Source organism: Vanellus vanellus (assembly GCF_965231255.1).
Source record: "Vanellus vanellus genome assembly, chromosome: 7".
NCBI classification, from domain to species: Eukaryota; Metazoa; Chordata; class Aves; order Charadriiformes; family Charadriidae; genus Vanellus; species Vanellus vanellus.
This window is the reverse complement of record NC_138912.1, coordinates 33,714,393-33,728,013: the sequence shown is the minus strand read 5'-3', so window position 1 is coordinate 33,728,013 and position 13,621 is coordinate 33,714,393. Positions and strand designations below refer to the sequence as shown.

Below are 13,621 nucleotides of genomic sequence, written 5' to 3'. Positions count from 1 at the left end.
TAAGCAACTAGAAAAATCTCCTGACAAAATCAGTGAAGTCTTGTTGAGTTCAGAGCAGTCTCTTTTAATCTCAGATTTTCGTTTTATAAACAAAATCTTTGTGATCTGTATTTCAGATTGCCTCTGCATATTTCTTTACATGCTTTTGATGCCATATAGCAATTAACCAAGCCAGGTGAATAGACGGTATCTTTTCAGAATACAAAAAAAGATCTCTGCAGCTAAATGTGCTGTCTTCAAGTGTATTTGATTTTTACAGTGGGAGTCCTGACATCGTCTTAACAATAGCTATAGATCATCTGTCCCAACAAGCACCTACATTGCATTGTAATGTTGTGTCATGCCATGTGATGCATCTGGTGATAGTGACTGCTGTGTGGACTAGAATGAGCTCTAGCTCTAGCTGGCCAAGCATGACTGCCTGCCACCTCCTGTGCCACAGGGACCTTGTCAGCCGTAGACATAAGCTGGGAGGGGGGGGGGGGTCAGGCACTGTGCTCAGGGGAGCACTGAAGTAGTTTTTAAGGGTCTAGTCTAGTGCATGAAGATGGTAAACGTGTCTCATTCTCTGTGAGTTTGATATGAATTACCCATGATACAATGACGAAATTAGTTGGGGGGGAATAAAACCTGGGAAATGTTCCCTAATTTACAGTTTGGTGCCTCATCTCCCTGAGTATCCTTCTTTGATATGCCTGGAGAATATGATAATTATAGGAAGTAAAAAGAATGGAAGATCTAATATACATGATGTTCAGCTCCTGCCTACAGGTCTCTAGTTACCTAGCCTTGATGGTTTTTATTTTCTTTCCCATACATGTGTTGGGTTTTTTTGTGGGTGTTATTTTTTATATCAGTTTTTTGCATTCTGCTCAATACTTGATATGCCCTTGCCTGTGGAAACTACTGGTATGGGAAATATGCATTACCTTGTTTTAAACACTTGTGAAGCTACAGCAAAACATTTGCAACTCAGCTGATGAACATATCGTTCATGGGGTTTCATATCTTTTCTCTTTGTCTTTACTTAAATGTTTTGAGCAATACATCTTTATTTTGTGTAGTATCATTTTAACAACGTGCCCTGCCTTGTACTTCATGGGCTGAAATAACAGAAAGAAGCAGAAATGACAATAGCATCAGCTCCAGAGAAGCCAGTAAGAACATAGTGGGTCAAACTGTGTTCATCTTTCATGAACAAATAACTCCCCGAGTCTTGATCAAGTTAAGTCTGAACCAAAATCTTTTCTTCATCTACATCAAAAACATACGCCTTACTTTAAGTAGAACATGCACAGTGAGAACCATACAAGTTTTAAATGAGATAAGCAGAAAAAATTAATCACAACAATTTCTGTCTGCTATCTTTCATAGGCTTATTAGGAGAGGGCATAAAAGTAGAAGCAGGAGAGCGTAAGGCTCTCTGAATCACCACCTCCCTCTCCCTGGCTGCCCTCTTCGCTTTGCAGGCCTTAAGCTGATGTTCTAGTAGAGTATAACGGTTTAAGAACCATCAAGAAAGAATACTGTAATTATGCACGGAAAATATGTCTGAGACAGACAGAGGGGAAATGCATGTGCATGAATTAGTGAGCACAAGATGTGCGAGAAGGAATTTTAGATAATCCTTTTTATAAAAATAATGTGACATACTTATTTTAGACAATACAACGTATGTATTTGTAAGAGTGTTGGAAGACCCTGGAAGAAGGCCCCTTTCTTTATGACTTTTATTTGGAAAACTAATAAATATTTATCATAGAATGGTTTAGGTTGGAAAGGACCTTGAAGATCATCGAGTTCCAGCCCCCCTCCCAGAGACAGGGACACCTCCCACTAGACCAGGTTGCCCAAGGCCACGTCCAGCCTGGCCTTGAACACCCCCAGGGATGGGGCCTCAACAACCTCTCTGGGCAACCTGTTCCAGTGCCGTACAACCCTCAAAGTAAAAAAATTTCTTCCTAATGTTTAATCTCAACCTGCCCTCTTCCAGTTTAAAGCCATTCCCCCTCGTCCTATCACTACATGCCCTACTAAAAAGTCCTTCCCCAGCTTCCCCAGCTCTTTCTTCTTTATTAGTTTCAACCTTTCTTATAAAGGCTTCTCTTTTGACCTATTTAGTAAAAATACGATAAAATTTCTGTGTGACAGTATCTCCTGCGTATTTGTTTTACTTGTAGCAAATCAAATGTTTGTTCATACTAATTCTGAAAACATTAATTTTTCTTCCTTATTTTTCTTGAAACTATGACGTTATTATTTGTAACAAGCACTATGTCATATGGCGTTGAAAAACTCCGTGTGAATACTCAGTTACTCAAGGTATATGTGCTTTCTTTCATCATAGTACTCATGTACAGCAGGTTAATTGAGCATTGTAAGCAGGGTACAGGTCAAAGAATAATCGAATCAGTTTGGAATAACTCTGTCAAAAACAGTCTTTCTCTTATTTAAGGAATATATTTCTCATACTATGATTGCTATTACTAAGCAAACTATTCTAAAAGAGATATTGACAGCATGCCTTGACTCTGGACCAGTCATTCAGCTGGAAGTCACACGAGTACAGTCTACGCAACAAGAGACAGAAGTTAATCCAACATAATTTTATCACCTGGGATTAAGATGGTTTTCTCATCTGCTGTACACCTGTCAAAATCCATGTAATAAAAAAGTCTAAGTAGGAAAGATTTTTATTTTTTTTCCTCTCAGACCAAAGGACTATCCGTTAACTTTAATGCATACTGATAAATGAAAGATCCAGTTTTCTCAAAGGCATGCAGGCAAAAAGTACCTGAAGTGCAACCTCATCTTTTTCTTGTATGTGCATTTACCATTTTACTGTGTGTACAGTGAGGGCCTGGAAGTAGCCCACTGCATGAGCACCAACTTGATATGACTATTTACATGTTTAGAAAATCAGAGCCAAAAGATACAGTCTGTTTGAATAAACAGGTTCATCTGTTCAGTTGTGTGAGAGCACCATCCTGCAGGAATTAATTAGTTCCTTAGGACATCATAGGTTTTTGTAAAAGTTCACAAGACTTTACCGTGTCTGAAACTGATCAATTATAATGCTGATGTCCAACAGGATGGGTTGACCCCCCTCCACTGTGGAGCAAGAAGTGGCCATGAACAGGTTGTAGAAATGCTGCTGGATCGTGGTGCCCCTATTCTTTCCAAAACCAAGGTAAGTGGCACTGTTTTCTGCAGGGATAATCCTTGTACTTTTTTTTTTCTTTTTTTATGTAATTCTGCGTGTCTCATATTTAAGGATTTGACAATAACTTTCCTATTTCATAGCTATTTAAAGTAACTGTGTGGGAGATCTCCAAAGTGAATGCCGTATGTAGCGCACGTCTGCATATGTAAAATGTGTTAAATTGAGATACACAAGAAAAGGTTTCTGTGCCAGCCAAAAAGGCACGTATGGTAACCCTATCCCTCAGAATTTCAGTAGTTGAAAATCTCTGTATCTATCCTGGAATAAATATATGGTGATTACAATATATCTTCAGCTTGCACCAAATTACCCTAAGGCTAAACTAGAGATAAGAGATAAAAATAGAGCAATGTCTCTTTGCAGAGACAGCTCATATTTCCTTAGGACTTAGCTTGATTACCAGTCTCTCCACTTTCTATCTCTCTACAGTTTATCATGCAAAATTCTTCATGGGAATTTCAAATCACCTGCGCCAGGGTGCACAGGTTGTCTTAGACCCAAGGGTTGGCATTAAAGCACGCACTCGCCAGAACTCTTCTGGTGGTGGTCTCTGCTGTGCCATTATTGCTAATTTTAAATGTCAGTGCAGCAGCCTGTTTTGTAGCACTACTACAACCCATGACTTTCCCATTCAGGGTTGACATTTGGGTTGTGCGGTTTGTTGAGGTACTTTCCCAAGACAACCTTCCACTACGTTTTTTTCTTGCAGTCTGTAAGCAATGTATTTCCAACAACATTTCTTGTTTCCTTCTGTTCTTTCTTTTCTCTCTTCTGTCATCCTGTCCTATCCCGTCTCAGCGCCCTTCTATATTCTGCTTTTCTCCTCCGTCTTCTTTGGGTTCCCCCCCCCCCCACTGGAATATATTTAGCATTTGTTTGGGGAGGTTGGCACCAGCTTTCCTCTGCTCAGTGAGTCACAGGCAAGTGCTGTCATGGGTAATCTGACAGACAGGATCCACCCCTCCTCTGCATGTGGAGTTTCCATGGAGTCCCACAGCCCTGACTTACAAATTTCATGAGCAGCGGGAGACAGCAAGGGGCTGTCTAAGAGCCCCTTGGGCTGCCTATCCACACCGCTGCCACTCTCGGAGCCTAGAGCTCGTACCCCAGGAGGTAAAGGCTCTTCCACCCTCTCTGGTAGCTCAATTAATTACTTAAAGAAGAAAAAAACAAAACAAAACCAACAAAGCAAGAAACCAACCATAAACACCACTGCTTTGGTTCTACCATCATAAATTAGAACCTCTTCTAAGGAGCTACTTTTCTTTGTCGCATGGATTTCGTATTGTCAGATATTATCCATAAACTTAAACGGCTGTTCAAGGCCTGTGGGTTTTGAATTCGTTCCCCTTCCTGAGGAGATTCACACAGCCTGGCCCAGAGTTCACTAGCCAAAATCAGGCAGATGAGAACATGGGATAGTGGGTTCAAAATAGGCTGAAAGACACTCTTTGGACATTGACCTGTAGAGGCTTATATAAACACCTTCAGCAAAGTGAAGCCTCCTCTCTGAAAGAGGGAAAACTATGTTATGTGTTAAAAAGTGAACAAAAGAAAGTGCAGAGCTTCCCGAGTTTCCCTCTGATGTGTTAATTCTGATGTTTTCAGAAGGTAAGCTATGAAGTAGCAGTACCGCTGAATGACATAAATGAATCCATTCATTTGGCACTAAACTATAGTACTGTCCTCTGCAAAAAGATGTGGCTCTGTTCTCTTCAAATTAAGTCATATATTATTGGAAATAGGACACATCTTTGAAAGAATGTGAAATTCACAAAGTTTTCTCCTGTTATATAAAACTTTTTCAGAAGAATAACCAGACTGCAGTTTGATAGCTGTTTCCTGCTAGAGATTGTTTTGTGTAGTGCTAACCCTTTTTCGCCCTGGAAAAAACTTAGATTTATTTTCAGGGGAGGCAATGACCTAATGGATTATCTGGGGTTTTCTACAAGCAAAAGGAAAACCAAATTCTGGTCCTGAGTATGCCAGTGATTTTCTGTGTGAGAAATGGCATTTCTGTGTATCAATGTCCATCTTTTTTTTAATTATTGTTTTTCCAGGCTCTTTTGGCTCTTTTTCTTTTTTTGTCTTCCCCCCACCCCCCCGAGTTAATGGCACTTTCCCCGATTAAATTCTTTTGACATAGCTACAAAATAAGCTATATATCACTGATAATTTTATGTTTGCCTAGTGAGGCATTTGATACTCTATTTCATCTCTGTGGTCCTCTTCTGGGTTTTGGGTTTTGTTTGTTGTTTTTTTAAGGTGTCATGTGACTGACAATATCTTTGATTAATCTTGAACTTCTTCATCTTTTAATATTTTCTTAGCAATCTTCATAAAAACAGTAGTATAACTGTTTATTAGTAGCTCCATCTTGAAGTACCAAGTCAATTCTTACGGTCATTGGTGGATTGTCTCTCACAACATGGACATGGGACAGGAGAACATTCTTATATGTAATATTTTTATGTTAAAAGTGGGAAGACAAAGGCATTGAAATATGAACTTTCCTATTTCATAGCTATTTAAAGTAACTGTGTTACTCTACTGCAACAGAATTAAGAGCGAGCATGTATTAGGTCATAACAAAAGACAATATTCCAATGATGCTTTTTTTCCACCAACTTCTTTAGGATCTAGCCTTGTCTCTTGGCCTTTTGTGTAAAGTCTGGCCAGTTGCTGCACTTTTCTCATCCATGACAGATTTTTGTCAAGCATCTTGCTGATTTTCCCGAATTGATGTGTGGCTGCTCTGCTTCTTTCCTTCTTTTCCATCAATGTCAGCCTCTTTCCTAATAGTCTCTCCTATAAGGTAGTCCTGTGTCATCTTCTCAATTTCTTACTCCATTAATAAGTGTGGCTGTTACTGTGAAGAATAACACTTTTCACCTGAAGGTTCTTTCTTATAAAAATGGAACAGAACAGTGTATAAAGTTTCATGATTTCTTACTATCACCTAAAAAGCATCATCAGTTATAAACTGTTATCAGGAGGGCTTGGTGGCTGGGAAAAATTAATCTTTTTATTTTTTATTCTACTGTTTTAACTACACTAGATGACAGTGAAAATGTTTAAAATTCATCGCTAGTATCAAGCTTCCATGCAGATAATTGCTGTAGTAGCCTTTGGGAGTGGGAGAGAGGCTTATCCAAAGCCAGCAGAAATCACAAATGAGAAGCCCATGAGATAATCTTACTTGAAAGATATAACTGCGTCCAAGAATGTCTGTTTTTCAGCACTGGATGTAAATTGCTTTCAAATTCTGACAGTATTAGCCTCTTTGCTTTCACTATCCTTCTTCTTTGTCACTTCTAAAAATTATTTCACTGTGTATTTTCACCTTTATTTTGAATGTTTGTCACTACTGTTATGATATGGCCATGGGAAGGGAGAAGAAAGAAATCATCTGTTTCAGAAAGCCTGAGATCTCCAGTGGTTTTATGTTGCTGCTTTGCCTTTGCTAGCTGCGGTCACATGAGGGCACTACATCTGTGAGCAAGAGTTGCAGTTGCTTCATGATGGCAAACATTGCGTACTGTCAGTCATTTTTAGATTATATACTATTATGTGTAACAAGAATAGCTCCTGCACTTGCATCTAATTTTGACATTAGAAGGACTAAGTAAAAAAATCTTTCTTCGCGAAATAGGGTCAGTCCTTTAAAGTTCTGAGAATTATTTCTCTCGTGTTTTTACTCTGGAAATGTGATACACATTGGCAGCTTGTTGATTAAATATTGTATGCAATGTAAGAAACAATTCTTGATACAAGTTTTGTTCCTAAACGTGAATGTTTCTCAGGTGTTTCCCTGATGAAACAGAGCTTTACCACTGCTGCTGGTAGGTCACATCATGGTGGCCTCATTCAGATTTGTGTTTAGCCGAATTGCACTTGAAACTTTTGCTGTTGTACCAACGTTGGCTGGGAAGAATGGTCTCCACAGGTGTGTAATGTGATGCAAGGCATGTGTACAACCCAAATTCATAAAAACACTGGTGGAGGGATGAGGGAAGGTTGCAGTAATGCTCTGACCTGCTCTCTCATGCCTGCTGTATGCAGGCTACATTAGAGTGGTGAGTTTAATGCAGTTTTTGGAAACAGCAACTATTAGAAGTCATGAAGTGCCGTTCTTCACTTAACTCATTTGAGTCGAGCAACTTATCTCAGCTATGCTGGCTGAAGTAAACTACCTTTAGAGCATTGCTGCTGTGGTATGACTGTTTTTTTTAAGGTAGAACTGCCTATGACCAAGAGCTCTAACCAAACAAGCTGTGGCTTTTGCCGGAGTAAGAGCCCTTGTTGTTACACTGAACGTGTTAAGTGTAATTTGGGTGTTCTCTGGGCTTGTAAAATTGTTCATACAACAAATGTTCTAAGAACAACGCAGAGGAGTTTCGTTTCTCTGAGCATCCTATAACCCGTCAGTGTTGGGTCTTTTTGTTCACAGAATGGTTTGTCTCCGTTGCACATGGCAACACAAGGAGATCATCTAAACTGTGTTCAGCTTCTGATTCAGCACAACGTGCCTGTAGATGATGTCACTAATGACTATCTGACTGCGCTGCATGTTGCCGCCCACTGTGGCCACTACAAAGTTGCCAAGGTTCTCTTGGACAAGAAAGCTAATCCTAATGCCAAAGCGCTGGTGAGTACACAGTGGGTTCCTATTCACAGCTAAACATTCTTCCAAAGTTGTAGTGAGACTTATTTGAGAGTTATTTTCTGCCTGCTGGTGGTTGACAGTGAGGATATTGTTGTATTGCTGCAGTCCAAGAGAGGATGCTCGAGGTTCAAAGTGTTAATAATGTATCATGCAACCAGAGTAGACCTTTGCTTATGGACAGTCAACAGCGGTTTATGAATTTCTAGCGTAACTAGAGCACTTTTGCCTCCTGGTAGCTTGTTGTTATTCTGAATACATGAAGCAGCTGCAGACGTAACTGCTGTAGTTTTTGGTATGGAGATAATTCTCATTTTCGAAATGTTTGTAAAGAGAAAATAATCAGCAATGCTTAAAACTGAGAGAATTTTTATTAGCTCTTAAAGATGTGAAACAGTACAAAGTAGGAATGAGTTACATAATGAATATTTGTGGCATTTTAGAATTATGTCAATGGAGTCATATGCCTTTCCTCAGCAACAAAATCTGTTAATGCAATTAAACTGCATATAAACTGAATGCATTAATGCATTTTGATCAAAATTTTACTTGCGTTCCGTTATTTTTAAAATGCCTTTTTGATTTGTTCTTCAATAACTGTTTGAAATAAATTTACGTTCTGGCATTAAATGGGTTGACTGTTGGTTTCACAGCCTGATGCTACTAACTCATTCAATTCCTGAAACACTGCGTGAGCTCTTGAAACTTTCACAAGCCAGGTGGGACCGGCTCTCTTGAAAACAGCACAGGCTCCAGAGATTTCCTTCTCTCAGCCCCTCTGTTTTTTTGTGTCAGATCAACCTGCTGTCAGATGTGCTTGGGCAAGGTATTATGATATATGGGGTTTGTTCACTGTAACCAGCAAGTGGGGAGGCTTGTATGCCTGTAATATTTATTTGCACCTTCTGAAATAATCAAACCATCATCAGGTTTAGCTTGTTGGGGGTGCTGGCAGCAGCCTCTCGGTGGTCTAGTAACCTAGCCACAAATTTCCTTTTCCCTGAAGTCTTTTACTGTTTCCTTTTATTCTGTCCTAATCCCCAGTCGGGATGATTAAAAGGAGACTGAGTGCAGTATCTGGAGCTTGAGCTCACTCTTCCCTGAAACACGTCTGAGCTTACCCTCGACATTGTCCACTGCTAAGGAGAGAGTTGAGAGCTGCTCACGCTTAACTGGAGCAGACAATTGCACTGATCTCACGTTACAAAAGCATATGATATTCTTTACTATATGGCAGGTACTAAAGCTAATTTTGATCACATCTGAGGGACCAGTTCTGTCAGCTGTTTTCAGAATTGTTCTGCAAAGGCTTTTTTGATGAATATCCAGAGCGGCATCAGCATTCAGTGCACTAATGTGGTTATACCAGTCATGGATGCTCTGGACGGTTTATTTTCCTGATTTACTTGTTTTCTGTTCTATCATCTCATGCCAAATAAGATGGTAGTTTTAAAGTCTGCTGCATGTGCAATTTTTTTAAAGGAGGGGGCAAAATAATAGTAATTACAGTAAACTGGGAGATAATGAATTAAACAAAGAAATTCTAGTAAGAATAGTTTAGAAGAGGATCCAAATGCCAGAGCTGGTAAAGTGCTTTTTTTTTTAGTCAGCGGTTCTGAAAAGTCAAAAGAAAACCAAACCAAAAAAAACCCCAAACCCCCAAAAGTCCTCCAACAAAACCCCCTACCCAATTAGCAGTGAATAAGCAAAAATGAAGCTTTTGATAGTTTTATGTGAACTGAGAATTTAAAAAAATAATTTCTTTATTGGAGTGGGCATTATATTTCATAACTACAACTGGCTATATGAAATACATCTTTTTAGAAGTTTTTCTTTCTTTTACATGAACAATTTAGTGAAACCAAAACAAATCTGGGAGGTGTTTTGTTAAAATAGAGGAACGTTTCATGTCAATTCCATGCCCAATTCTACTTTTTAATGATGTATATGGTATGAAAAAATATATTCCTTCTCATTTACAGAATGGTTTCACACCTCTTCACATTGCCTGCAAGAAGAACAGAATAAAAGTAATGGAACTTCTTCTGAAGCACGGTGCATCAATCCAAGCTGTGACTGAGGTAAGAAGTGGTCTTTTCGTGGTTGTCTGTTTTTCCTACAAAATTCATCTTAACTATATCGATTATTTTTTTTGTATTTCTGAAAAAACGTACAACCATTCAAGTCAACAATTATTTTCAACAAGTGAAGCATAACAGATTTTAAAACAATTTTTTTTAACAAATTTTAAAAAAGACCTATCATTTCTGCCAATTTTTGCCTGTAATTTAATGCACAGAAGATGAAACTCACCGTGTTAAGGAGATCAAGGTGAAGACTGCACTCAAGTCCTGTTTTGAAAGGTGGTTTAATTCACAGACCTTGTTTCAGCTTTCCACACAGAAATGCTATTCACTCACCGTCACGGCTCATCACAAATCAGTTAGACAGAAATCAATATGCTGTTGCTTCAGTCAGCATGAGATGGTCTACAGCCAGTTATTGGCACAATTTTGAGATTAATTAAGTACCTATGGAAAATTTGGTTTGTGCGTATATACTCTACTAAGTTAGGAAGAAGGGTCACACATATGAATGTGACCACTGACAAAGAAGCCAGATTAGAAAATGATAAAAAAACTCCATTGATTAAACAAGATACAACTGGGACCAGTTCATCTCCCCAAAATGGAGTTTCGTTTGATGCATGGGGTTTTGTTCTAGTTATTCAGGAATAAATCAGACAGCTCCCTTCCTGGCTTTCAACTGAGCCTGCCCTTGCTACAGCTCGTGTATGTCCAGACTAGTTTTTAAAAACCATAGGGATTGCAGGTGCAGCTTGCAGGGTCTAGTTTGAAGTCACGTTAGCAAAGGAGAGGCACAAAGAGAATTTTAACAGAAGAGGTGCCATGTCTGTCCTCCATATTAATCAGTCACTGTGGAAGTAGGAGAACTATGTATTCAATTTTATCCCTTTTAAATACAAAGAATTAAAAGAATTAAAGCAACAGCAATACTTAACTACACTGTCTTGTGTGAGTAAACCAGGTTATCAGACTGATCTGTATCCTCTGAATTGCTTTTTAAAGCAAAAACTTTCCAAAAGCACTGCTGTTGCCTCACCATGAGCTCACGTGATCTCAGACCACATTTGACTGCGTTTATTGAGATTCATCATGGTACTTTACTGCAGGGGCCCTACCTTCCTGCCTGCCTCTTTCACTGCCTGTCTATACGCTAACAACCTTTCAAGGCAGAATTAGGAGCTGGTACTTAGCATCCATACATAAGCCACTATTTCTCTAGTGAGAAAGAAAGATTGCATCTGGCCATCAAAACAAATTGGCCAGAAAGCTTCACAGTATTCCTTCCCAAAGAAATCTGACAGCAAACAAGTGTGGGTTGCGAGATCCGAGTAAACAATGCAAATGCAACAAGAGAAATGCGTACCAAATGTCACAAACAGTCACCGATGCATATAAACTCCTTCTTGAAGGTAATATTTATTGCCTTCTCTGTAGTAAATTCTGCTTTCCAGGTAGATTCCATACTTCTGTTTGTAGATACTGCACCTTTACAGCTGCAGGCTTGAATCTCTGCAGTATGAGTTAGCGTTTATAGTCAGATGTGACACACGTGCATTGTATTTCCTACCGTCTATCGTTTTAAAAACATTTACTAAATTGTGTGAAACAGGGAAAAGAAGTTACATACTCAACCAGTTATTCTTCCTTCCTGCTCCTGTTTGCTGTTCTGCATGAGAAAGGAACAAAAGCGTATTTTCCTCACCTCCTGGGGCTTGTGTACATTTATGGGGAAGCTGCCTAAATTAGGGGATTTCTAGAGATCCACTGAGGTTTCTCTTTCTCCTGGTGGCAAAACTCCCTTCTGCAGCCTCTGGCTGACTGTTGCTACAGCTGTGCAGAAGCAGCTGTGAAGAGGCTTTAGGATAATGCTACTTGGAGAAATATTAACTATTGATTGGATTTCTAAAGCAAAATCCTTGAGGTCGTGCCCTGCTGAATGACTGCTCCCTTTTTCCCCCTCCCCTTCTCCTTCTCTCTCTCCAGTTGGTCTTTTATATCTTGTATAAGGGCAGTGGTGCAGATTTGTGATGGTGATGGTCCTGAGGGAAGGGCCCACATCATCTGTGTCTGTGCCTCTCTGGCTGGATGCCACAGTTTTGAATTTCCTTTCTCCTAGAGAAACAGTAGGGATGGAGCTCACCACTGAGTTCAATAGGCCTTTGTGTTCACCCAAAAGCAACTGGATTTGGTGGGGACAATGGACGCTGCATCTTTTTTGCAGTAGCTAAATGTTCCAGAAAGTCTTATCTTTGTACCAGGAATACTTTTACCCATTTTAATTTTTTTTTTTTCTGGTCCAAAATGATATTTAGCAGAAACTTTGGGAAGGAATCTTGCTTAGCTATAGTTGATTTTAGTTGATAAGGAGTTGCTGAATTCCTAGAATTTTTATGTTTGCTCATGAATCATACTCATAGGTGTTTCCAGTTCTGTGTGCCCGTTAGTTTAAGCATGTATATATGTTTCTGAGAAGATAAGATCCTGTCAGAAGAGCAAGTGCTTGGGTTTGCTTACTTTAGAATAATTTATTTTTTCCCTATTGCGTTCTTGTCAAGGAGTATGGAAGTAGGTGTTTAAATTTGATTTTGGTTTAATTTTCAGTCGGGCCTAACTCCAATCCATGTTGCTGCCTTCATGGGACATGTAAATATTGTATCGCAGCTAATGCATCATGGAGCATCACCCAACACTACCAATGTGGTGAGTAACAGGTTCTTTTTCAGCGTGGCAGAATTATGAATGCATCATAATATCTGGGAACAGCACTGTTGTGAAGTGCCTAATTCTGGTGTTTGCCATCCACCTCCGTAACAGTCATGGCTCCTACTGGAGTCTTGGGAAAGTGCAGCCTGCTGACTCCTACCTGGGAGATGCTCGACAGGCTGAGGAAACCTCAAAAGAGGCTGACCTTAAGCCACCTCTATTCTCTTTATTTTCTGAAGTAAAGAATGAGAACATACTGTACCTTCTCATATGTAATTTTTGACATGTGTACTTGACTGTTGAGCACTGTTTTCCCAGGACCCCGGGGGCCTACCATTTAAGGGAAGTTATGCTGTTATCAACAGATTGCAGCAGATTGTCGGGACATATTGCCTGTGTCCATACAGCCGTACAAGTGCGCTTTTCTACTGGATGGGCACTGTGTGCCCCAAGGCTCCCAGGGCATGTGTAAAAACTGAAGTCATTGTTAGATGGATATTTGAAAGTTGGGAAGTGGAAGAAAAGTAGAAGCTTGTTGATTCTTTTTAACAGTTTGGCTTCAAAATCTCTGTTTCACCCTCCGTACACAGGTGCAGTTAGAAGACAGTCTTTTATTAAAATCTTCATCAGCTAATTCTATTAGATTTTATAAAAATGCAGCACCATTTCTAAATTAGCAGGTGTTTGTATCTAAAGATATATTGATGTCCAAAAATGTAGAAAGCAGTTTCCCCTCCTGAATTTATTCTAGTTTCCTTGAATTTGTATTTCATTAAGTCCATGAAGCCTTAGATTAATGTACTCAGTAATGATTTTTTTTCCTCTTGTCCACTCATCTTGGTGCTTGTCAGATAACAAATGATAGTGGGGGCATAGGGCATAGCAGGAGGAATGCCAAAAGTATGTGTATCTGAATTACTAAATTTGAAATAAATTTTTTGTTTG

The 13,621-nt window shown here is 39.4% G+C and overlaps 1 protein-coding gene across 1 annotated transcript in view; it reads left to right on the top strand.

Moving 5' to 3' along the window:
- The window catches only part of ANK3 (ankyrin 3), a gene marked incomplete at its 5' end in the record, with an annotated part of 210,121 nt that overhangs the window by 88,576 nt on the left and 107,924 nt on the right, over positions 1-13,621 (top strand). The window contains 4 exons of the mRNA XM_082486798.1: positions 3,092-3,190; positions 7,674-7,871; positions 9,869-9,967; positions 12,575-12,673. Of these exons, the coding sequence (XP_082342924.1) occupies positions 3,092-3,190; positions 7,674-7,871; positions 9,869-9,967; positions 12,575-12,673 (495 nt within the window). The remainder of the gene's footprint in view (positions 1-3,091; positions 3,191-7,673; positions 7,872-9,868; positions 9,968-12,574; positions 12,674-13,621) is intronic.